Consider the following 25,271-nt stretch of genomic DNA (forward strand, 5'->3'; position numbering starts at 1 on the left):
GCCACCATGAACACGAGTGCCCTGTGGGTACTGGAAGGAGGGACTAGAGGCTTCTCCCAGCGCACCTGGAGAGCTTCACTTTTCTCCATTTGGTGTGAAGTATAAAGTTGAAAAGTGCTCGTTCCATTCTCTACTGGTGGCCTGTCTCAGGGCCCCAGGGTAACGTCTCTGTGAGTGCTGGAGCTGTGATTTACCAGTCGCTCAGGAATAGAACTCCTCGCGGTTAAGCAGCTCTGTTTTCCAGAAACCCCTGGAGAATTTTAGGACCATGTGGTAAAGGTAAGGGGACTTGTAGTTAACTTAGGATGCATTTCGGGGAGCTGCTGTATGCCAGGCTCTGTGCTGGGTACCAAGGAGATGGTTCCAGCCCTCAACTCTTCTCAGTTTGGTCCATGGGCGGATCAAGCCCACAGACGTGTTTGGTTTGGGCTGTATGTACTGTGCTTCTTTTTAAACATTAAAATTGGTTGCTTTATCAGTTTCCTGTGGCTGCAGTAACAAATTACCACAAATACAATGACTTAAAACAACACAGTCCAACATGGGTCTTAGTGGGCTGAGATCATGGTGTAGTCAGGGCTGTGTTCCTTCTGGAGGCTCTAGGGGAGATCCCATTTCCTTGCCCTCTCCAGCACCTAGAGAGGCCATCCCTGTTCTGGCTTGTGCCCTTTCCAACTTCTAAACAGCAATGGCCAGTCCAGTCTTTCCCACATGGCTTCACTCTGACACTGACTCTTCTGTCTCCCACTTTCACTTTGTGATGACACTGGGCCCACTGGATAACCCAGGATACTTTCCCTGTTTTAAAGTCACCTGATTAGGAACTTTAATTCAATCTGCTGCCTCAATTCCCTTCTGCCATGTAACCTAACATTAGGATGTGAAGGTCTTTGGAAGGCCACTATTCTTCTACCATAGTTGCCAGCATTAAAATCAGGAGATCTTACATAGCCATCCAGACTTGCAGTTTCCTTGACAAATCGGAGCACTTGGCTGCGGGGGCCTGCCTGTTGCCTGGCAACAATGGCCTGAGCCAGTGTCACTGCCATCTCTGGATGGGGCTAGTGTGCCAGTTCTCCACAGTCCCCACCCTCCCCTTGCTGCCCATTCATTTCCCTTCGTTGCTTGGTCCCTGCTCCAGGGACCTTACACATCCAGGCATGGCAGCATCCTGTGTGCAGGATGGGCGGGCTTGCCTACCTCCCTGTTTGGTGCCTTCCTGCTTGTCCCCTTTCCCTCCACCCCGCCTTGCTGCCCCAGACTCTTGTCCCACAGCCTCCTCTTCTGCCTCTGCCTGACACACACACTGTCCCTCCTTTCTCTAACCCAAGGTTCTACATTCCACAGCATTTCTGATGCTATTTTAGGTGGGATTGCTTGTGCTGTGATTCTTGTCTCCTGTCCCCTCCTTTTCTGGCACTTAACATTAGTACATTCTGGTGCCTTCCATTTTGTCTTGCATTGGCATTTGTGAAAAGCAAGTTTTTATAATATACTTTTAGAGCAGTATCTGTCAAAAATCAGGATCACACAACAAGCATGTAGTCAAACATCTATGTGCCATGCACTCTCCTAGACACTGGGAATGTAACAGGGAATGTGACAGAGACTCCTGCCTCTCTCTCCCCACCCCCAAATGCAAATCTAGTTCTGGAAGAGGGAGGAGAAGAAACCAGAGAATAGGCAATTACAGTATCAACCTCCTGCTGCTTCTGGGGAGGGCCTTGGCCTGGAGGTGAGCTCTCTTTGCATTGTGTGTTTGGGGAGGAGAAGTTTCTGGGGCTCTGTTAAAGGCATTTTGGTGAAAGATCCCCCTTGTTTCAGACATTGCATGGACCCTAGCTGATACCTGAATTTTGAGCAGGCATCTCGGAGGCCTGGATGTCATTGGTTGGCAGTGTGGGGGACCAAACCCCTCCCTGCACTGCTGCCTGGCAGTCTGAACTGGGGCTCTGGTTATTTCCCAAGGGGCTCTTTGCGCGGCCTCCTGTGGAGAGGCCTGGAGCCAGTGACCTCGTGTTGTTGGGCCCAGGGTAGAGGGTGTCTGGTTGAGCCACAGGAGTTTGACAGCTAAGGGCAGCCAGTTCTTTTACTATACAGTATTATCCAGCATGCAAAGATCTTTGGAAACTTGCTTAAAAACAAAAAAAATGTTTCATTGTGGAGGATTTAAAACATAGAAATAGAATAGTTTAGTGAAACCCCTATCACTCGGCTTTAACAGTTTTAATCTAGGCTTCCTTCCTCCCCTTGGATTATTTTAAAGCGAACTTCAGACTTCACATTATTGATTCTTGCGTTGGTATGTATCTGTCACAGATATGGACTCTCTGCAGACTTATTTTTAAGTGAAGATTGACCACTGGCCCTCCTAATTCTGATTTTCATATACTCTGTGTTTGTAGCTGATTTTTTTCAGTTGTGGAATAATGATCATCTTTACAGAAAATCTTGATTTAGGTTGAATTTTATTAGCAGTTCTATTAGGACAAAATAATGAAAGTTTTGCTATTTTATTTTATTTATTTATTTTTAAAAAGATGACCGGTAAGGGGATCTCAACCCTTGGCTTGGTGTTGTCAGCACCATGCTCAGCCAGTGAGCAAACCGGCCATCCCTATATAGGATCTGAACCCGTGGCCTTGGTGTTATCAGCACTGCACTCTCCCGAGTGAGCCGCTGGCCCCAAGTTTTGCTGTTTTAATTTTTTATTGTAAAAACATAAAATTTACCATAAAATTTACATAACATAAAATTTACCATTGTGACCATTTTTAAATGAACGATTCAGTGTCATTTGATACATTCCCAATGTTGTGTAACCATCTGCACTATCTAGTTTCAGAACTTCTTCATCAACTTTTTTCAGCTTTTTCATTTCTGATAAAAAACCTACACGCATTGAGCAGTCACTCCCCACTAACCCCTCCCCCAGCGCTGGCAACCACTAACCTACTTTCTGACTCTGGATTTGCCTAATGTGGACATTTCGTATGAACGGAATCACACGCTCTGGCTGTTGTGGCGTCTTTCACCTGGCATACTTTCCAGGTTTGTCCATGTGGTAGTTTGCATCAGCATTTCCCTGCTTTCTGTGGCTGATTACTGTTTCATTGTGTGAATATACCACAGTTTGTTTTTCATCTGATTGTGGGGTTTTGGGTTGTTTCCACCTTTGACTATTGTGAACATTTGCTACTTTAACTCGTCATTGCTTGATTTGAAATGTGGGGATGTGATGTGTGGGTCAGAAAGCACATTGTCACATAGAGGGCAGGAGATGATTTGCTCTTGACTCCATTTATTTCAACAAACACACTTAAAGAGAACTTATTACTGAAGTATAATATACTTGACAGAGAAGTATGCTATGTATAACAGTACATAAGGGACGCAGAGGCCCCTTCTGATTTTTTTTGTTTATTTTTGTTGATCGGTAGACCTGCTTAACAGGCAGCTAGTCTGATGGACAAACAATACCTTTCTTAGGCTTGAGAGGTCACAGCTGCAGGTGTGAGGGTGGCTGGCCTTTCTGAGCACTGCCGTGGAGGAAAATGCTCAGCAGTCTCTGGGACTTTGCTCTACTCCTGAGTTATGGGGACAGACTTGTGTTTTTGGTGTTTTCATGAGAGCTGTTGATAGAAGAGTTTGTTTTCTTGGATACTGAGTCAGTACCTTTATTTATATACCTCAGTAAAATAGTCGAAGAGTCTGTGCCTCTGTTTTCTGCTTGTGTTTTCGTGGCAGTGCACTGGAGCTCAGGATGGCAGTTTGCGTACATTGTTGTCAGCATGGAAATGAAGCGGATTTGGTAGTGTGTTTATATGCAGGGCGTTGGTTTTGGTCAGGAGTTTGCTTCCAGCTGGGCATCAGCAGGCAGCCCTTAGTGAATAACCAAGTGCTGGCGGGTGGGCACCCGCATCAAGGGCTGCTTCTGTGGAGCTGTGCTTTGAGAGGTGTGGTAAGAAGTGACCTTGTGCCACGTCTTTGGTGGCTGTGGTCATGGTGTTGGGGAAGGTACTCCACTGCATCATGCTGTATGTCTCCTTGTGAAGGGCATGCGGGAGGTGTTCCTCTCAGGTTCCAGGAAAAGAAGACCCATCTGTGAATCTGGTTTATTTTGATCTTGTGGATAGTTTGAATCTTCTTTGCTTTGGCCACCAGGAAGCTCAGTTCAGAGCTAGTGATTTGTCCCAGCTATAGTGTGGCCTGCACTTTGGGTTCTAGCCTTGCTTTCCGGCCCCATTTTGGGGGGTTTTTTTGTTTGTTTGTTTTTTCTTTGGTCTTCTTTCCCATTTCCCTGTTGCCTGGGTGTTGTCATTCATTGCTTTTCATTATGTTCTCTGGATTTCTCTGTGCCTGTGATTCTCACCTTCGGCTGTACTTTAAGCAGCATCACCTGGAGATTTTTTTGTTGTTGTTTTTAGTGCGCCACTGCTCTGCCCTCACTCCCTTCTGTTTTAATTGTTCTGGGATTGGGCCTGAGCATAAGTATGTTTCCAAATCTCCCCGAAGATGTGAATATGTGGCTAGGGTTGAGAACTGCTGCTTTAGGGCATTTCACATCTTTTTAGCAAAAAAGCAGGGATAAATAGACAAACAGGGTAGAGTCTGGGAGAATAGCTGAACCAGAGGGCAGAGGTATGAGCTCAGAGAAGCCAAGTAAAGAGGATTATGTAGCTTCCAGTGGTTTTCCTGCCAATAGCACCCAGTGGGAGAGCTCAGAGGGGCTTCTCTCCTTGTCCAGAACCACAGGAGACTCAACTCCTGGACCAGAGTGGGTAGGAGTGACCCCAGATTTAGCTCTGAGGGTCTTGGGCCTGTCTGGTGGTGGTATGGCTTTGTAACAAGGTCTTCTGGGCCATTCAGGACACAAGTCTCATACTTGGAGCCTAGTTTATGCTCAATTTTGCTATAGAATGTAATTGTAGAGAAGAACCAGTGTATAAAGAGAACATTGAAAACATGGTCTTTGCTACTAATCTGACCCTTCCTACACTTCAGAAAAGAAAAAGTCCCACTCTCCCTGCTTTAAAGGAGACAAGAAATTATGAAAGAAAACAGATTCTTTCTTGATTTAAAAGAATATATTTTCTTTGTAGAAGAAAATGGCAAGTAGCACAGAAATTACTATGTGACTTGACTGCAGTGTGTTGGGCAGACTTTAACATTTGTCTTTCTTCAAACATGTTTCTTTAAATAAGTTAAACTCCTAATTCCCAACCCCTGCCTAAACACCTAGCTTGTTTTCATTTAGTTCTTTAACAAAAATCTTGCTATCTTTTTTTCCCTTTTCCACCACCTGGAATCATTTCCAAAAAAAATGTTAAAGTCAGTCCTGTCAAAACAATATGGTATTTCCAGACTGATTTTCTATTTTTCTGACCGGGAAGGGGATCGCAACCCTCCGGCACGGTGTGGTCCGCACCACACAGCCAGTGAGCGCACTGGCCATCCCTATATAGGATCCGAACCTGTGGCCTCGGTGCTACCAGCGCTGCACTCTCCTGAGTGAGCCACGGGGCCGGCCCCCAGACTGATTTTCTTTTTTGTACTAGATCCTGGGGAGATTATTTAGGATGCCTGTTTTAATGGTCATCAGAGAAAATTTGGAAAGTATGAATAAGCAGGAAGGACGTATAGCTTTGTCATTGTAATCACTGTTAATGTTTTGGTTTATTTTCTCTCGCGCGTGCCTGCGTGTGTGCGTGTTTAGTACCCAGGGGTCTTCATGGCCTGTGTGGCCCAGAGCTGTTCATTGACTGGCCATGCTGGGAGGAGGTCAGCTGCCTCCTTTGATTGTCATCTACTAAAGGAAGCTGTTGCTCCTCTGCTCCCATGCTCTTGGTGGTAGGGGTCTGCAGCCCCCCAGAGGCTTCAGGAGACCAGGAGGGAAATATCTGGTAGGGGAGAGGCTTTGCTGGACTGATAGGGCATGTTAACTGGTTGGATGTGGGTGAGGGAGGAAGAATAAACACTGACCTGGCTGGCTGCTGGTGCTGTTGCTTAGGCAGGGAGTGTGGAAGAGGAACCAGTTTGGCAGGGAAGATGATTTCAGGGCTGGACGATGGAACCAGAGACTTCTAGCACTCTGGAACCAGAGGCTTCCAGAGTGGGGCAGACCGGCTCCCTAGACAAAGCCACTTAATGTGCTCTAGGCCTCAGTTTCCCCAGCTGTGGTATAAATGAGAGTAGGACTGCATGGTATCCAAGTCCTTTCCAGTGCTGACATGCTTTGGTTCTGTGTCTTTCAAGCCTTTCCATTCCAGGTGAGAGCAGCAATCTAGCTGGAAGCTGTCTTGTTTCTGAGTGTCTCTTTCCCTTTGGTGGAGTGGGGTTTGGTTAATGATGAGAAGTTGGTAATGGATGTCAGCATGTTCTTCCCACACAGTTTATTGCTTCTCTTTTCTGGAATCTCCAGAAGAGAAAACATGCCAATTCCTCAGGAAGTGTGTTTTCCTGAGACTCAACAGCTAATTCTGATACAACCCAGAAAGCTGGTCCAGGCTGTAGGTTGACCAGGTCACTTCGGGGTGACCTGTGATACATGCCAATGTCTAGTTTCCTTCTGGGGGCCCTTGACATCGACGCATGCAGGCAGTCAGAGGTGGTTTGTGAGTCCCTGTGAGCAGATCCTCCATGCTGGGAAAGGTCCCTGGTTTCCCACAGTGGTGCGAGGCATACCTGGCTGGTCAGAGCCAACCCCAGTGGAAAAAAGTTGGTCTTCCCACAAGGCAACCAGTACCCTGTGTACGATGTGTCTGGCTCAGGGCCTGGCCTCCACACGTGGCTTAATGCAGACTTGCCAGGTTTGCATTTGTGTTGCTACATTACACTACCAAATGGTGGATATTTAAGAAATCCTTTTGATAGACGTTTAAAGGCTACTGTGAAGCATTTTTTGTTTTATTTGGAAGAAAAAATCGGTTTAAAACTTGGAAAGGGGAAACAAATGTTATATTCCTTTTTTTTTTTTTTTTTAAAGGATGACTGGTAATGGGATCTTAACCCTTGACTTGGTTGGTGTCAGCACCACGCTCTCCCAAGTGAGCGAACCGGCCATCCCTATATAGGGATCCAAACCCGTGGCCTTGGTGTCATCAGCACCACAATCTTCCAAGTGAGCCACAGGCCAGCCCTCAAATGTTATATTCCTTAAAAGAAAGAACTCATTCTGTAACACACTGAATGGCTGCTGAATCAAGCTCTGGGAAATTTGAGATTTTTTTTTTTAACTGCCCTTTGAGGCCCATGGAAATACAATTTGGAATCAGACAGCCTAGGGTCTTTCTCCTTTCAGTAGGTGATGTGGAAACATGGTTTTGCTTGTGTTTGTCCAGTGTGAGAGGAGCACCTTGTTGATCTGGCATCTTTCGAAGTTGGGTCATTTCGGACGGAAATTTACAAATGAAATCTCTTCACTTTGAGGGCCGGGGCCTTTTGTTTTTCCTCTTTTGCATGCTCCCTCTTCCCTGATTTAATGAAGGCCAGGCTTGCTGGTTCCAGGGGAAAGGCCAGGGTTGCCTGGAGTAAGGTAGATGGGCGTGTGTTCACAGATGGGCCTTGAGATAGCAACTCCTCACACCTGAATGCTTGGAGGAGCGGGCCAGTCTTTCTGTTGTGGCATTCAGGCCCCATCCTGCTCTAGCTGGTGGTCTTCCCTCCCCTTCTGGCCTTACCTCTGGCTGCTCTTCTCTCTTTACGTGCTTTTCCTCGTTTTTCTTGGAACACACTTTGCCAGTTGCTCACCTGTCTTGTCCATCCCCTTGCATGCTCCACGCCTGACAGTATTGTTGCCTTTAGACTCCCATTGCAGGGTTATCATCTGTTTCCTCTGCTCCCTGTAGACTGTGTCACTTGAGCTCTTTGCAGACAGGGGCTGTGTCTGATCTGCATGTCCCAGCACTGTGCTGGAAGTACCTGCTGCTTGGTGGATATTGGGAGCTTCTTGTGGTCTCCTCTGCCAACTTTTGATGGGAGGGACACAGACCTGCACAGGGCCACCTTGGGTGGGGGTTTGTGCATGATGCTGTAGGCAGCCCATGGGAGACTGCCGAGAGAGAGAGAAAGCTCAGACCAGAGTGGACAGTGGGTTGGACGGGGCATGGACAGCAGGGGAAGCCATGAAGGTGTGAAGCTGGAATGGCCTGGAGGGGAGTTGCAGAAAGGAAGAGACAGTCTGGGGTCCCTGCCCTTCAGCTTCACAGTTGGCAATGCCTGGCTCGCCTATAGGTTGACAGCAGAGGGACACGGATGAACCTGGGCTAGTGTTCACTCCTCGGTTGTTCTTGGCATTGGCGCCTGAGACCTGTTGGCCAAAGACTTTGACTTTTTTTTTTTTAATTTTAAATAAAATGCTCTTTTGAATAGGCAATACATTCACATAGTTCTAAAATGAAAAGATATTAAATATACTTTGAGAAATTTTGCCCTTTACTCCTGATCTCATCTGTGCTGTGCCTTCTCCCGATAACCACTTTTAGTAATCTGAATACCCTTCTAGTGTTTCTTTTAGCAAGTACAGTCAAACACAGATGTATATTCTTATTTCTCCATTTTTATTAAATAAAAGATAGCATACTATGTACACTGTTCTATTCTTTGCTTTTTTTCACTTACCGGTATATCTTAGAGATTTTCCATATCAGTCCATGCAGAATCATTGCCATTCTCTTCTTCAGTTGTGTGGTATTGAAATGTTGTCCCCACCCTCCCCCCACCTTTTTTTTTTTTTTCCTGTATCTTATCCTCTAAAGAAAAGCATCTGGGCTGGTTCCAACATGCTGTTTCATAACACACCTTTAATCAGTTCTCTTCCATGTGCACCATTTCCTGCTTGTGTAGGAGGTCCCATGGGGTCTTTGCCCACAGGGACATTGCTGGATCAGAGGGGAAACGCATTTGTAGTTTTGGCAGATTTTGCCCCATTGCGCTCCACAGGGCTTGTTGCATGTTGTACTCCTTCCAGCTTTGCCAACAGAAGGTGTAGTCAAACATTTGGATTTTTGCCAGCCTGACAGGTGTAAATAGTATCTAAGTGTAGTTTTAATTTCGGTTTTTCTGAAGTGTGAGCTGATCATGTCATATGTTGAAGGACTGTTTATATTTTTCTGTGGACGTCCTTTTCCCTTTTTTCTCCTGGGTTATTATTTCTCAGTTTCTGTAAGTTCATTGTATCATGGCATTATAAGTTGTAAATATTTTTTCAGGCTAGGAATTATTCTAAGCCAGCCAGATTCTTTAACTCCATTCCTCTCCTTCCCCTGCCCCATCTCCTTGTGTTTGAAGATTCGGACTATGGCCCAGGGACAAAGTCTGGTCCCAGAATGGGACAGAACCACAGCCTTGGCTTCCTTCCAGGATTTTAAGTTAATTGGTCACAGACATGTTTCCAACATGAACATATGATAATGTGGATATGTTGGAGTCATATCAAGATGGGCTCCATGATGTCGTGAGAACAGCCAGCCCCTCCCAGCTCAGTGGCCAGACGCAGCAGAGGCCTGTTGCTCCCTCATGCTGTGTTTCCAGAGTGTAGGGTCAGGGGACTTTGCTTGTCAAGGTCATTTATGGACCCAACATGATGACGGTGTTTTTTTTCTATTAATAGTTTTATTGATATGTAATTTATGTACCACGTAATAAAGTTCAATCATTTGAAGTATACAGTTTTTAGTATAAACAATTCAGTAATTTTTAGTATACCTAGGTTTGTGCAACCATTAGCATGATCTTATTTTAGAACATTTCATCACCCCAAAGAGAAATACCATAACCATTAAGCAGTCCTTCGCCCTCCTGCTGTTCCCTAGCTCCTGGTAACTATCAATCTGTTTTCTGTCTCTATGGGCTTGCTTAATCTGGATTTTTCATATAAATGGAATCATATGATATGTGGCTTTTTGTGTCTGGCTTCTTTCACTCAGCATCATATTTTCAAGATTCATTCATGTCGTAGCATGTGTCAGTGCTTCGTTCCTTTTTCAGGTTGAATAATATTTCATTGTGTGGATAGACCACATTTTGTTTATACATTCATCTGTTGATGGAAGAAATTGTCTCCAGTCATGGGCTGTCATGAGTAAGGCAGCTGTGAACATGGTGCACAGGTCTGTGTGTGGACATGTAGATACAGAGGCACCACTGTCACCACCACAGGGAAGGGAATGTGGAGGATGGCACTTGCCTTTTGCGGTGTTTGACAGAGGGTGACAGATTACTTCTATCTCATTTTATCATCCTTTGCCAGGACTCACTTCAGAGGGGGTAGGAAAATGCAGTTCTGTCATAGCCCCAGAAGGAGGTGAACTGGAAATATTGGTGAGCACAAACAGTATTACAGAAGAGAAGAGAAATGGGCATTTCTGGGACCCGAGAAAGTGGTTCAGTGTGGACAGGCACTATCCCTCTGGGAAGGGTTCATTAGTGAGGTGGAAGTTCCGGGATAGAAATGATAATGGGTCGTCGACCTTGAAAGCTGGTTGGTGGGAAAACCTCACACCTTCTGAGGAGCATCTTAGATGGGTGTGATGACACTGTAGTGGAGAAGGGCAGTGATGTGGAAGTTGTGCTGGACTGCACTGAGGTTTAGGGTTGGCTCTTCTGGCTTTCACAGGGGGGTGGTGGCTCAGTAGAGAAAGCACAGAGCCTCGTCCCAGCTCTGTGGCTGAGTCACTTACCCTCTTGCTTCACTTGTAAAATGCCTCCCTTGTGTAATTGCAGCAGATCGCTGCCGTGAGACCCCTGGGTCGGTGCCTGCACATCATAGGCTCTCAGTAAATCACGGCTGTCATCTTGGTGCATTTGACCAGCAGCAGCTGAGCCTGTGGTCACTGAGTGACTAGGCCCAGCCTTCCTGAGCCTTGGGTTCATGTTTTCCTCAGGAAGCATGAGTGTACTGAAGGATAGCCCTGTTCTCATGGCCTGGTTTTCCACATGGTGGCTGAAGGAGGAGGGATGGCTGGAGCAAGGAGGGAGGTTGCTGGCACTGATGTGGCCAGTGCATATTCTGAGGGCAAGTAAGTAGTTCTTTCTGGGCTTCTTGACACAAGTTTCTGAAGTAGAGCATTTTCTGGACACAGGAGCAGTTGGGCAGATCTGCACACACTCAGTTGTCAGTGCTGGAAGGGCGCCTCTCTATTATTATTTTTCTAAACAAAGCAGGACAATGGCAGTATAAACACTGTTTGAACAAAAGCATTTGGCTAATGGAGATAAAGCCAAAAGGAAAATAACTTTAATTTCCTTTTGGTTTTTGTGTTTTGACATTTGATGGCATACTTCTAATTTTTTAAGAATTAAAAATATTTACATGGTATGCAAACTGATGTTTGTTTATGCTTGTTAAATTTAGTGTGAAATAGACAAAATTCTCCTCCTGTTGGGATGTCAGCTTGCTGCATTTTGCTTTCTTTTGAAGGGGGTGTGGTCAAGGGACCAGCAGGGCCCAAGAGGGCCAATCAACAGCATGTGGCACAAGTGGGCACACACGGGAACCTGTAATAAAAAAGTTCAACCTTGTTTCATACAGCTCCTTTATGTCTAGTATCTTGCTAATCCTCACTGCTATTCCCATTTTACAAGTGAGGAAACTGAGATTCGAGGAGGTGACTAAAAAGTGGTGGGTAGAGCAGCGATCTTTCCACTCTACTGAGTTATTTTAAGACTATGCCAATATTGATAGGCCTTGTTTTATATTCAGCAAGGGCATTTGTGGGTCCTTGCTTTGGAGGTTTGGTGAGGGTGTAGAGAGGATCTAGGAGCTCTGAGGGAGGGAGGGAAGGAAAGAGTGTGCGAGCAGGTGGGGTTGGGCTTGGTGCTCTGCGGAGTCATTCTTTCCTGCAGCAGATGTGTGCCAGGCACCGAGCCAGGCCGGCATACAGCAGTGAGGAGACAGTCGAGGCTTCTGTGTCCTGTGAGCCTGCAGCCCAGAGGTCGTGGGAGGAAGGAGGGAGGGCGGAGTGAGAGCCGGAAGCCCAGGCAAGCTCCAAGGCCTCTGGCTTCGTCAGCTGGGTAGCAGGTGGTGGATCTCTGTAGCAGAGGATCCCTAGAGGGAAGGAGAATGGGGTTATGGGTTCAGTTCAGTTTTGTCCTGAGACTGGAGGGAGAGGTGGGGTGCCGCAGAGGTGTGTGCCAATGATCAGAAAGGTCTGGGAGGTTACGTATGGTTCCCCAGAAGGGTGTCTGAACGGTCACTCGTGGTCATCGGTAGGAAAAGGCACCATTCTTTCAGCCCCACACTGCTGTGCACAGAGCACAAAAGCATGTCCTCTCTGCTCTCTGCATCCCTGGCACGGGTGGTTCTCCTGTGTCCCCGTCCTGCCCCCGGCCCTTTCTTGGGCTTCACTGCTGTCCACTTGCCTCCTCCTGACTTGTGTCCTTGTCTCCATTTTCCCTACTCCTCCCAGGTGAGCACACCGGCCCCAGACCCCTCCTGTGTGCAGTCCCAGGCTCCACCTGCACTTGGTCGTCTCCATTCTCCTTGCCTGTGCTGCCAGTACCTCTAGCTGTGTTTATCTGAAATAAAACTAAGTATTCTGCCTCTTGGCTTCCCCTGAAACCTCTCCACCTTTACTTTCTGTTCAGGGTGCCTCTGTTCTCCTGGCTGCTCCTGGCCCTCCCAGCCCATGCCCACCGACACTGGTTGTCAGGGTTCATTCTTCCACTCTGTGTTTCTGTCCATTTTCTGCCCTTTCCCTTTCTCCTGCTGTACCGGGATGATCAAGCCCTGGTTTCTTCTCATTGCTTTTGTTGTGGCTTCTTTGTGTTCTTCCTGTCTTCTTCCTTTCCTCTCCACCCCAGTCCTCTCTCCCCTTGCTGCTTGATCAGGATTTCAGAAACACTGTCCTGACAACATCAGTTCCCTGCTCCCAAACAAAACAAAAACTAACTCCAGTAGCTTTGTTTTCAGCAGAATTTCACCAAGTAATTTTAAGTGGTATGCAGTTGAATATTATTAGTTTTAATAGTTGTCTTAAAAATGCAATGGTACTTTGGCAGTTCCACAAAAAGTTAAACATGTAGTTAACACTCCTCAGTATATACCCAGGAGAACTGGAAACATACGTTCACGCAAAAACTTGTACACAGATGTTCATATCAACATTATTTATAATAGCCAAAAAAATTGGAAACAAGCCACATGTCCATCAACTGATGAATGGATGAATAAAAAGTAGTATGAATATACAATGGAAAATTATTCAGCCATAAAAAGGAATGGGGCACTGATATATAATTCAGCGTTGATGAAACTTTAAAACATTATGCAAAGTGAAAATGCCAGCTACGAAAGGCCATTGCTGTATGATTCCATTCGTAAGAAATGTCCAGAATAGGCAAATCCATAGAGAGCGGAAGGAGATTAGTGATTGCCAGGGGCTGAGGAAGGGGGCAGTGGATAGTGACTGCTAATGGATATGGGGTTTCTCTTTGAGGTGATGAAAATGTTCTGGAACTAGGTAGTAGTGATAATTGCACAACATTGTGAATGTACTAAAAAAAACACTGAATTGTACACTTTAAAATGGTGAATATTATGCTATATGAATTATATTTCAGTAAAACGAAACAAAAACAAAAAGACACCCCCCCCCAGATGCCATAGCATTTCATATCTGTTGTAAGTGGGTATTTGAATTTGACAGTAAATCAATTTAAAGAGGAATATCAAGCAAACAGTAGCATGGCTTATAGGAATGATTAAATGAGATAATTCCTAAGAGTGCACCTGGCACACGGCAAGTATTCTTTAAGTGTCAGGTGTTATTATTATTTGGAGGAAATGGCAGAAATCTTGAAGGGGAATAACTAAAAGTGGCAAGTGCAGATTTCTTGTGTGCCTAGTGAGACCCTGGTGATGCAACCTCACCCTGTCCCACTCCCTGCAGGGTCTGCATTCCCACCCGCTGTGCTGTTCTGTGTCTCTCCTTGAGGGATCCCACTCTGCCCACAGTGGCCTGCTTCCCCTGACGCACTCCCTCGTCCCTCTCCTCCTTCATGGCATCACCTCAGGTGAACTTACATTCTGTACCCTGTCCTCGTCTTCTCAAGAGCTGCTTGGAGCACCCAGTTTTGTTGTCCTCTGGGGTTGTCGTCCCCCAACCAGACTGGAAGCCACATCTTGTGCTTACCTAAGTCCCCTATGCCTACTGATATCACTTTACACACAGTGAGCACATGAAAATGCCTGTCACGTCTAGTATCAACTGAACTACTAACACATCTTATTGCAAATGAAAAAATGGTGGTATAAAATAAGATGGCAAAAATCTTTTAAAAATATGGTACAGAGAGATTTGTATACCCTATGAATGAGCAATTCTCCTCTTAGGAACATGCTCTAGAAAAGCTTGGCACATGTGCCCCAGGAGACACACGTGCATAACAGCACTATTTATGATGGCAAAAATCTGGAAATATCCCAGATATCCATTGACAGGAGCATGGGCAGGCACATTGTTAAATATTAACATAATCACCTATTATACAGCAGTGAAAGTGGATGAGCGGCTAGGTATACAGAGCAGCAGGGATGAATCTCAGAAACATACTGAGTGACACAAGCAAGTTGGGGAAGACCATATATCGTTTAATTTTACAGCGTGTGTGATACAATTGTTTTCTTTTTAAAAAAGCAAGGGATTGAAAACCCAGAAGTGGTTGGTTTGCCCTGGGGTGGAGAGGGTGGGGAGGGAAGGAGCCCCAGGAGGACGCTGTAGTTGTGGAGGCCTTGAGGGACCCTGGGGTCATCAGGGTGCTCATTTTGCTGGTGCCTCCATGTGGTTTGCACATATTCTCTTATGTACCCAATGGTACATAATAAAACATTTAAGAAAACAGAAGAGTAGCAAGAAAACACTGGGGCTGGCCCACGCCTCTTCTGGGGCAGACTGACATTTAAGAGTTAGGAAGGAACGTTTCCCCCTGATGTATCCAGTCAGTGTTGCAGAGAAAATAAAACTCTGGGAATGCCGCCAGCAGAGGAGGAAAATAGGAAAGTAATATTTTTATTCTGAACCAAAAAAGGAAGTTTACCTTTCAGCATTAAGAGACCCTTTTTTTCCTGAGTGGTGTTTCAGGTGGCAACAGCTATTTCAACAGAACAATGCAGACTGCTCAGGTTGTTAAAGTCAGTGAGACTGATTTAGTGGAAGACACGGTTATAGCTAAAGAGGCATCATTTCTTGAGGATGTGAGTTCTGAATAAACACATCTTTAAAATTAGTTTTGGAGTCTCTGTGGTGGTATTTCAGACTTCTACCCTGACAGATTCCATTTGTATTGCCAGTCTGCACAGCTGCACACATTTCAAGGTAAGGCTTTCTTTAAAGAGCATTAAGGCCTCTTTCCTTTTGCTGGGGGCACTAGAAACAGCTGGGAGTGCCAGTTCTGGCCCTGGCACAGCACTAAGCAATGCTGGGCCCCAGCATCCACAGTGGGGGAGCTCTGCGTCTTTTTAGCCCTGCTAGCTCTAGCATCTTTGCTCCTGCCAGCTTGACTTAGTGAGCTGGCCAGGAAAGGAGCTGCCATGGCTCACTGAACAGGGTGGGAAAATGGTTGCTTCTCTGCTGTCTTTTGGTCTCAAACATCTAGACAGAAGGGGCCTTTCTGGGTCTGCAGATTCAGCAAGGAAAAATCCATTGTTCTTATGACTTTGAGTGCTGGATTTTTCTAAAGCCAGAAAGAATGAGAACAGGGATTAAGAGGATGGGACCGGAAGCCAGAGGCCTGGGATCAAATCCTGGTCCTACCACTTGCTGATAGTGCAGCCTTGGGCCAGTTGCTTAATCTCTTTGTGCCTCAATTTCCTCCTCTGTAAAATGGGGATCTGAAGAATGACTCTCCCATAGGATTGTTATGAAGATTCAATGGGTGGATCCAGGGGAAGTGCTTAGAACATCCATATAACCTGGCATATGGTAAGGGCCCAGTGAGTGTTCACTAGCTTCTACTTAGAGACCTGCTTCTGTTTGCTTTTACTCTTTCAATTCCATTCTGTTGCTAGTATCAAAGAATTAGCACACCTGAGAGTTGTCTTGTAAAAGAGCAGGCAGGACTGATGACAGTGTTGAACAGGTTGTGTGTATGGTCTGGAAAGAGCAGCTTGTGCATGATACCACCACGCTGGAGGTGATTTCCACCCCACATGCCCTCATGGAGATGCTCCTTGGGCTTCATCTCCTGCTGAGTTCTCTTGAGGGACCTGCTGAGAAACATCCCTATAGACATATGCAGCCTTGCAGGGCAGGGGAGGGGAAGCAGATGTTTGGACACCTATTTGCCAGTCTTGCTCTTGACAGCCCTCACAGCAGCCCTGAGCAGCAGCTGTCCGTGCCTCCATTTGACAGGTGTGGAAATGGAGGATGAGAAGAGCTCCTTGCCTTGTCTCACGCCACGCAGCTGGAAAGGCAGGCTGCTAAGCCCGGGCTGTGAGGAGGGCTGCCTGGCTGCCTCGGTGTCCCCGCCCACAGGACCCAGGCTTCAGCCACTACTTGTTCATGTGGTGAGCGTTTGTTAAGCACGAGGTGTGACTGTTCCCAGACAGTACAGCAGCTGTTTTTAACTCAAGAGATAGAGACCTAAAAGAAACAGGAACTGGGGAAATAGCCTGAAGGTGTTAATTCTGGCAATCTCTGAGTTAATGGGATGACAGATACTTTTAAAAGTTTCTTATTTTTTGTTTCTATGTGATTCACACAGTTGATGTTCACTGAGTGCTTGCATGCGCCACGCGCTGTTCTGGGCTCTGGACAGTGGTGAAGAGCTGGCTGGGCCTGCTCACATAAAGAGGTAGGGCAGGGGCAGGAGACAAGCAGGTAGAGGAGGACTCTGCCCCAAGGACAACCAGCGATGTCATAGAGAGCGCCTGGGGGTTTCTGAAGAGGCAATGTTTAAACTGCAATGTAAGTGAGGAGGAGCCAGTGCAGTGGCAGTCATGGGAAGGAAGGTGGGTAGAGCGCAAGGCAGGAGATGGTTTGGTGTGCAGGCTTCTCTGAGGGGACAGCATATTGCTTCAGTGATGAGTGACTGGAAAAGAGAGTGCTGCATGTGGGTGGCAGGTAGAGAAAGCCTTCAGGTCTTGCCCTTCACTGGGGTACCCCAGGGCCCAGATTTAGGAGGATTTGGCTTCTCGTTTGAGTTTTTGCTGAGGTGAGCCTGTCCTCTGGTCTCTGGGATTCTGGCTCACCCCCCACCCCCCAGTGCTGCTGGGAGTGGGGACCAAGGCCAGCAGGCGAGGCTCAGCGGACATTGGCCATCACTACCAGGAGTCCATGCACACACCTCCTTCAGCTGCCCACAGAAATCCACCTTGTTCCTCCACAGCCACTGCAGGAAGAGTCAGGGTGACCTTCCAGAAGTGTTGGTTGACAGGCAAGGTGAGCAAGCTAGGTCTTTTTCTTGTGGCTACAGTCTTACACTTCTGTGGTGTGAAAATACCTGCTCCTTGTCAGGCACCCTCTTGGCAAGCAGCTGGAGCTCCCTGTGAGGAAAGAGTTAAGTCTCTGCTGTGTCTATGCAGGTCTGGTCCCCTTTCACTTCCACACTTTCCCTGGCTCCTCAGTAGATGGCAACAACCCAGCACTAAGCGCCACCACAGCCACCAGCCAGGTCTAAATTAAGAACAAAATCTTGGGAATTCTAGATTTTCCCATGTGGTTCTGCATTTTTTCCACATGTCTAAAGCTGGAAAATAGTACTGATCAAATAGTAATCCATAGCTTGGCCTGTCCCGTGGGGCAGGAGGGAGTGAATCCATCAAAGGCTTCTGCTCCATGGTGCCCAGTTGTCTCCCATCAGTGAGAGTCTCCAGTGGCAGAGTCACTCAGCATGTTAGAAATGGACAGTCTCTGACCAGGGTCATAGCTGCCCTCCTGGGAGGAGGGAAGGGTTCTGAGGGCTGCTCTTCATACTTCCAAAGGCCAAAGGAAAACCCTACCTCTTTTGCCTATGATGGAGCCCCACAGGCCAACAGAAATATCTGCCTCTTAGCTTGTGCTGGGGCTGATCGGAAGCTTGGTCTCCCCATGACACCTTTGAGAGGGCAGGAATCGAGCCATTTGTCAGCATGGGGGCCTTTGGAACCAGAGGGTCTGGAGGAAGCATCTAGTCTAACCCCATCATTTCAGAAGTGAGGATCCTGGTCACATTGGAACGTAGTCCCTGGTTTCCTGTCTCCCATTCTGGGCTCTCTTTACCACACCACATTGTTTCTTTTTGACATGATCTTTTTTAAGAATGTGATCCATCAATCGGTCATTTGTGAAATGACTTTGAGGAGTAGGAGAGAGGCAGGAGAGCATTGAAGGATTCTTGTTTTCCTTTATGGCATGTTTATGCCTCCCCTTTGTGCGGTTGTCAGGTGCTTGGTGCAGCTCATCTCATCCTCGCTTCCTGGATCAGCAGGAACAGCCAGAACCCAGTCCCTGACCCTGTCCTTGCTTCACACAGTCTTTTTAAATGACTGCGTTTCACCACCCTTGCAGTCTGCACCCACAGACTGCTGTTCCCAGCAACCGAATGGTTGGGGCACATTGGTAAAGAAAAATAAAATTCCTTGTATATGTTTTTGGTACTTGATTTCTGCTTTTAGAAAAATTAAAGACATGTAAAGTCACAGGAAGCTGTCTGACATCTAATTTGAGCTCTCCTGTGCTTGTTCCAAAGGCCCCCTATGGGAAGACCTCCTTAGCACCTCAGGCGTGGTGATGCCCAGCATGGGGTTGGTTCTTCCCAGGCAGCCCGCCCTTCACGTCTCCTTCCTCGTGGGAGTTCACTGACATCCTGCAGGGTTCTTCCTTCCTTGGAAGCTCTGTCATCTAGAAGTCAAATCTTAAATGTTTGTTTTCTCTTGAAATCCTTTAAGCATGTGAATGTAAAATTTTATTTAAGCCTACCTTTAGGATACTGATATAAAATTTGATTTCTCTAACCAACAAGAAGTCATTGGACTATGGATGCCCATGTTCCGTTAGTGAAGAAGACCTTTCTTTTCTGGCTGAATCTCACTGCTTTTCTGGTGTGAGGGAAATAAAGGATTTTTTTTCCTTTTTATTTCTCTCCTCTGCATGAGCAGTAGTTATTAGGCTTTAAGTTATTGCTAGCTTGGCTGAGGCAGAGTCATAATAGTCCTTTCTCTTGAGGCTGAAATGATTACTGTTGAAAAGAATGTGGCACTGTCCATATTGTCCTAACTGGACCATTGTCTTCTGGAGTGCCTGTTTGGTTGGTCATGTGAGCTGTGGTCTCAGCTATCCCTGACTGGGCCTCCTTGTAGTGATTGTTGTACCCTTTTCCCTAGCAGGAAAGTGGAAGCATTTCCTCACTCATGGACTGCCGTACAGGAACACGCAGCCGGCTAACCGAGGTCTGCATGTTGCACACGTTCACGTTGTCACATGTCATGCAGGGGTGCTGTGGCACTCCCTTCAGTGTGCCTAAAAACCACTGTGGGGCTTGATAAGATATGGTATCCCCTAAGATCAACCCCCAATTATTCTGTTTTTGGATTTTTGAGCAGACTTCCAGGAGGTTCTGATAGGTGCCGTCAGTGGACCACACCGTGTGATGCTGTGGGAGGGGTGGGCTGCACCCCCTTCCCAAGCTTTCTTCATCATCTGCTTTTAGAATAGTGAAGGACATTTGAAGTCACAGAAAGCTGCCAGACATGCACAGTTTGAGCTGCCATCTGAGGTGCAGATGCTCAGATCAGTTCATTCAGTAATATTTATTGATTAGGATTGTCTATACTGATGACCCATGACCATGAGGTTGGGGAGGGGGTTGAGAGACAGGTGTTGCTACTGTTTCAGAGCTGGTCCTGATCTTCAGTAGTGGCAGCTGAAAAGCCACTGCCGAGAATCTCCTTAGGGATTTGGTGTAGACCTCCACTGATGGGGGAGCATCTTCTCAGCACATGGCTCTGGTGGCAGAGAGACCTGTGTGCTTTGACCACAGACTCACCTGGGATGCTTGAAACCACAAAAAAGCCTCTGTTTCCTGTGATTGCAATCTCTGGATTTGGAAGGAATTTCCTCACCCACCTCTGCAACCCCTTGGAGCACATTTTTATAGAATTCTTCTAGCCTCCAGGGGCATCACGCTGGCCTTGGATTTTTTTTTTTTTTTTCAGTTTTCTGTTTGCTGTTTCATTCAGTGTCTTTCCAGTCTCTACTGTCATTTGAATTCTGGTTGTGTTTTCAAGTATGCCAGAATTTTTTTCCCAGCTTGTACCCTGTACTTATGGGGATCCAGCTGTTACTTTTTGGTTTCCATCATACGTCATTTTTGCAAAAAAAACAGATGATCCCAGACTTTGGGGGTGCTGCATTCATGGGGAGTGCCAAGCCTCCCTGGAAGGGTGCATGCAGCCCCTCCTCAGTTGTGGGTCAGGTATGGCTGAGGAGAGCCTGGTTGGTGTCTCTGCACTTCTACTGGAGGTCCTGTTCGTGGTTTGGCTGTTGCTGATTTTCAGGTGCTTGTTGCACAGAGCTTGCTGTTGCAAGTGACAAAAGCTCATATTGGTGTAGGTTACAGATGACTTCTCATGTAACTGAGAAGGCCAGAGGGATAAATGGCTTCAGGCACAGGTGGAGACAGAAGTTCAAACTATGTGATGTTGTGTCTTGTGCCTTTACTCTCCTTACTCCATGTTTTCTTCTGTTTCTGCTTCAGACTTAGGTAAACTCTGGCCCTGTGGTGGCTCCCAGCAGCTTAGCAACCCTGTTGGTTTCCCGGTAGTTTCAGGGCCCATTCAGAGAGGTCTCCAATGTCCCAGTCTGGATTGTTCACATGCCCCTGAGCTAGCCACTGGGCTGGGGGACTGTGGTGCTCTGGCCTGGCCTGAGTCTGGGGCCTACTCCTAGCCAGTTCCCCAAGGAAGATTGAGGCACTCTTTTCTTCATGAGGGGATATGTTTATTGCACAGGTAAAACCAATCAATTCCATTTCCAAGATGGAAATTGAGTATTATTTGACTTAAAGAACCTCCCCTAGTTCTGGTAACTAACGGTAGAAAAGTGAGTGTGTTCCCTTTCATGGTGAATAGATTGTGGCTTTTGACAGGGAGTCTCCGAAGCTCAAAGCTCTGAAGGCCTTTTGAAAGGCCTGACAAGTTCTGCATTGCCCACAGTATGACTTCCCCAGGCCAGTTGATGGGTCCAGTTTCTTTGCTTCCCCACCCCCACTCCCATCTCATCCCTATCTGGCCTGAAGGTACTTAAGAAATGATTGATGTTAGTGAACTGACCACGTTTCCTCAGGTTTCAGTGAGGAGCCAGAAGGTAACAAGTGATCTTAGTTGCTTTTGCATGTGTGTTAGTTCAGGCTCAGCAGGCTGGAAACAGAAGATAACTGGCAAATCGAGAAGGAAAGTTCAGAAAGTGGAGGATGCAAGCTATTCAAAAGAGTATGAAGTAAAACTCAGGTTCTAAGGATTACGGATGTTTCCTTGAGAGTGGTGTGTGTTCGGGGCTTGCTCTTGGGAGGGACTCCTGGCAGATGTTTGCAGGCAGAGGAGACATTTAAATGTTTACAGCCTCAGACAAGGTTGAGGGGAGAGGTTTAAAATAGGAAAACAGGGTCTGAGGCGTACACGGAGGTTCACGTGTTCAGCTAGAGCAGCGTGGAGCTCTGTGCACTGTTGAGGACCTGCTGTGTGGCACACACCTTGTGAGCTCTTTCACAGTTGCAATCAGAAGTTTCGGTCTGCAGTACCTCGCTTGGGTGGGGTGTGTAGCCCAGATGGCCTGGAAAATGGTTTCTCAGAGGCACCTCTGGTGTCCTTTCTCCTGGTAGGGATTTCTTATCTTCAGATCACTCCCTTCGCACCATCCACCAGTCCTAAAAGCTGCTCTTGTCTATAAACTTTAAGAAAATAGTGGGAAACCATGCAAATTATATAGGCTTTATTATATTTTTTCTGGCTATAACAAATATTTTATTAGCTTTTTCCCTCTTCCTGGAGCCTAAATATTTCAAAGAGACCACTAACATATTTTTGCAAGAAAGTCCCTGCCTTGGTCAACAAGCCCCTGTTTCTAAATTGTTTGGAGTTCCTTTCTCAGCTGTGTCTGGGAGGGCAGAGGCACCCCGTCCCTTATTCACAGGAATTGCTGCCTTTTCTTTGCCACCAAAGGCCTAGGAGGCTTAGTGGGAGCCCTGGCTGGGCCTCACAGTCTCTCCCCAGCCTCCCTGGGAGGACACTGGGCCCGTCTAGAGGTTTTCTGCCACCTTCCTCCCCCAAAGGTGGAGGGACTAGAGGAGAGGCAGTGGAGCCAAGGACATCACTTCTCCCTTAGGAAAAGTGTTCTTTGTTTCATAAGATATTCTCAACCATTCGAGGCCTTTTTACAGGGGCCACTTGCTCTTCTGCTTAACTGAGGCTGCCTCATGACCCTGAAGGAGATGGCCAAGGTTCTCTTCAGTGGTGCAGCCCAGCTCCACCCAATTCCACCCTGTGCAGTGAATGGGATGACAAATGTATTGCCCTTTTGGTCCCTGGCACATCATAGGGCCCCTGGGCACTAAGTGCGTCTGAATATTTCTACTGATTTTGACACGTTTCTGCACTTTAAGCTGGGAAATACTCACTCAAAATCAAAGTATTTTTCCTCTGGGAGGTCCATCCCATCTCTGCCAGCAGTGAATGTTGCATCATGAATGAAAAACCTAATTACATAAAATGTACAGGTCACCATGAAAAGGTTTTTATCTCATGTCCCCTGAAAGGCTTTAGAGGATTTATGAGAGCTGGCCAGATCGGTGGAGAGGCAGAATGTGCCTGCTTTCTATGAAGCCCCATTCTGTGGCTTCAGATGGAGACAGAATCCTTGGCATATTTGAGGGTGGGGAGAAGGCCTCGTAGGTGGAGCAGATGTATGGATTGTCACCAGACTGACGTGATTTGAGCTGTCTGCCTCTTATTTGTTTGGCTATATGTGTGATGAGTGATCACTGCATTCCCTGTGGCTTTTACTCACTCCTGACACTTTTTGTTTACTTTTTTTTTTTTTGTGATGTGCCCATTGCCTGCCTGAGACTTTAAATGAGGGGGGTGGAGCTGTCCATTGTTTAGCTGGCTGAAACAGTGCAGTAGCCTGGTGAAGAGAAGGGCCACTGCAGGTGAAGGGAGGAGGGTTAGAGCAAGGGTGCTGGAAGCAAGTCCCAGCAGGGTGACCATAGTCAGCTGACCTCATGTCTCCAGGCCTCAGGTTCTTCTTCTGTACAATGGGAAGAATAGTCCTTACCGGGAGGGTTTTCATGAGCCTTAAGTGAGACAGCCTGCCCTGCCCACAGGGCCCAGCAGGGCCAGGCTGGACTAGTGGGGTGGGTAGAGCCACTTGCTCTCTGTTCAGGCCCTAACTGCTCTGTCTCTGGTAGTCCCTGGAGTCCTCTGGGCCTTAGTTTCTTCATTTTATAGACTGCCAGACTGTGGCTCTCTTGATCTGTGACATCCATTTATTAAACAGCATTTATCTCCGTGCCAGGCACAGTGCTGGGGCTGGGTGCTCACTGGTGACGAGGCAGATGGGGGTCCCCACACTCATGGACCAGAGCCTAGTGTTGCAGATACTAGGACCTGAGTCTAGCTAGGTGAGTGTTTCTATCTGGAGGAAGACGGGGGATGGATGTGTCTGGAGCCAGTTGATGTGCAGCCGGGGCCCCCATTTCCTGCTCTGTGAAATGAGGGGTCAGGCTAGAGCCAGATTTAGTTTCAAGGTTGTGTTAGCCTGGGCCAGACATGGAGGCTTTGGAAAGCCAAGTGGAGGAGCCAAGTCAGCCTCGCTTTAGAAGAGCAGTCAGGACCCTTTATAAATTTTTTGAGCAAGGAGGGTCAGGAGAAAAGTGGTTCTCAAGGAGACTTCCCTGTGTAGTGAGCACAGTGGACCAACGCCAAATGTTTAGCAATTTTAAAGGTGTAGACAGGAGTTTTGGGGTTGGGATAGTCCTAAAATGAGAGGCTTTCTTGCCCCACACATAATTTTAAATCTTTCAGGATCAACTTCCCCCAACGTTTGATTCTTCTATAGCTGGCTTCTGCCTGGCAGTGAAAGTGCAACCCGCTAAGTAGCCATTCCAGTGGAAGCTTTCTGAAAATAGACCAATAGCCATAATGTTTACTTCTTTTCTTCTAAGGGTTTAAACTTCAGTTTACGTTTTATTCATTATTAACTCGTGACGTTGATCTTATCTTAGTTCTGAAGGAAACACAGACTGTCTCATACTGAGGAGGCCAGGGTCTGCCCACTCACAGTCCCCAGTAATACCCAGTGCCTGTGTTTGCAGACGTGTCTGGGCCAGAGCCTCCCACCCTCATGGGAGCTCACGTCACAATACAGTTTGTTTTCTTTCTTTCTCCAGGTCATGTCTTACAGCTTTTCAGATCTGAGGGTCCAGAGGAGGAAATGACTGTTCAGGGATCTTGCTCCAAATCAATTACGGAAACTGAACCTTCATAGGGTGTGGATTTACTGAGGACAGGAAAGTTTCTCTCTTTGAAGGGCTTTAAATTTGTAACAAAGAAAATAAAAATGACGACTTCGTCTATAAGACGGCAGATGAAAAACATTGTGAACAATTACTCAGAGGCCGAAATCAAAGTCCGGGAAGCCACCTCCAATGACCCATGGGGCCCATCCAGCTCTCTGATGACTGAGATCGCCGACCTGACCTACAACGTGGTGGCCTTCTCTGAGATCATGAGCATGGTGTGGAAGCGGCTCAACGACCACGGCAAAAACTGGCGGCACGTGTACAAGGCGTTGACGCTGCTGGACTACCTCATCAAGACAGGCTCCGAGCGGGTGGCCCAGCAGTGCCGTGAGAACATCTTCGCCATCCAGACCCTGAAGGACTTCCAGTACATCGACCGTGATGGCAAGGACCAGGGCATCAACGTGCGTGAGAAGTCAAAGCAGCTGGTGGCCCTCCTTAAGGATGAGGAGCGGCTGAAGGCTGAGAGGGCTCAGGCTCTCAAAACCAAAGAGCGCATGGCCCAGGTGGCCACTGGCATGGGCAGCAACCAGGTCACCTTTGGCCGTGGCTCGAGCCAGCCCAACCTCTCCACCAGCTACTCAGAGCAGGAGTATGGCAAAGCAGGGGGGTCACCGGCCTCCTACCATGGCTGTGAGTAATCGAAGTGCTCCCCAGCCCTTGCCAGAGCAGGCACAGCATGCAGATGCTGCAACACTGGGTGGCAGGTAGGGTGGGTGCCATTGGGCTGATGGAGTGGTGGCCTCTGCAGAGTCTGAATTTGTCCTCAGTTCTTAGCT

At 47.1% G+C, this 25,271-nt stretch overlaps 1 protein-coding gene across 4 annotated transcripts in view; it reads left to right on the top strand.

Moving 5' to 3' along the window:
• Positions 1-25,271, top strand: part of EPN2 (epsin 2) — a 77,837-nt gene that overhangs the window by 10,013 nt on the left and 42,553 nt on the right. For 3 of the 4 annotated variants that reach the window (XM_063112390.1, XM_063112387.1, XM_063112389.1), the window contains exon 2: positions 24,361-25,125. In XM_063112390.1, coding sequence (XP_062968460.1) covers positions 24,531-25,125 — 595 coding nt within the window. In that variant the 5' untranslated portion in view covers positions 24,361-24,530. Of the gene's footprint in view, positions 1-24,338; positions 25,126-25,271 lie in introns of all 4 variants that reach the window. The other variant, XM_063112388.1, reaches the window with a different exon arrangement.

The sequence above is a fragment of the Cynocephalus volans genome, chromosome 10 (genome assembly GCF_027409185.1).
Source record: "Cynocephalus volans isolate mCynVol1 chromosome 10, mCynVol1.pri, whole genome shotgun sequence".
Taxonomy (NCBI): Eukaryota; Metazoa; Chordata; class Mammalia; order Dermoptera; family Cynocephalidae; genus Cynocephalus; species Cynocephalus volans.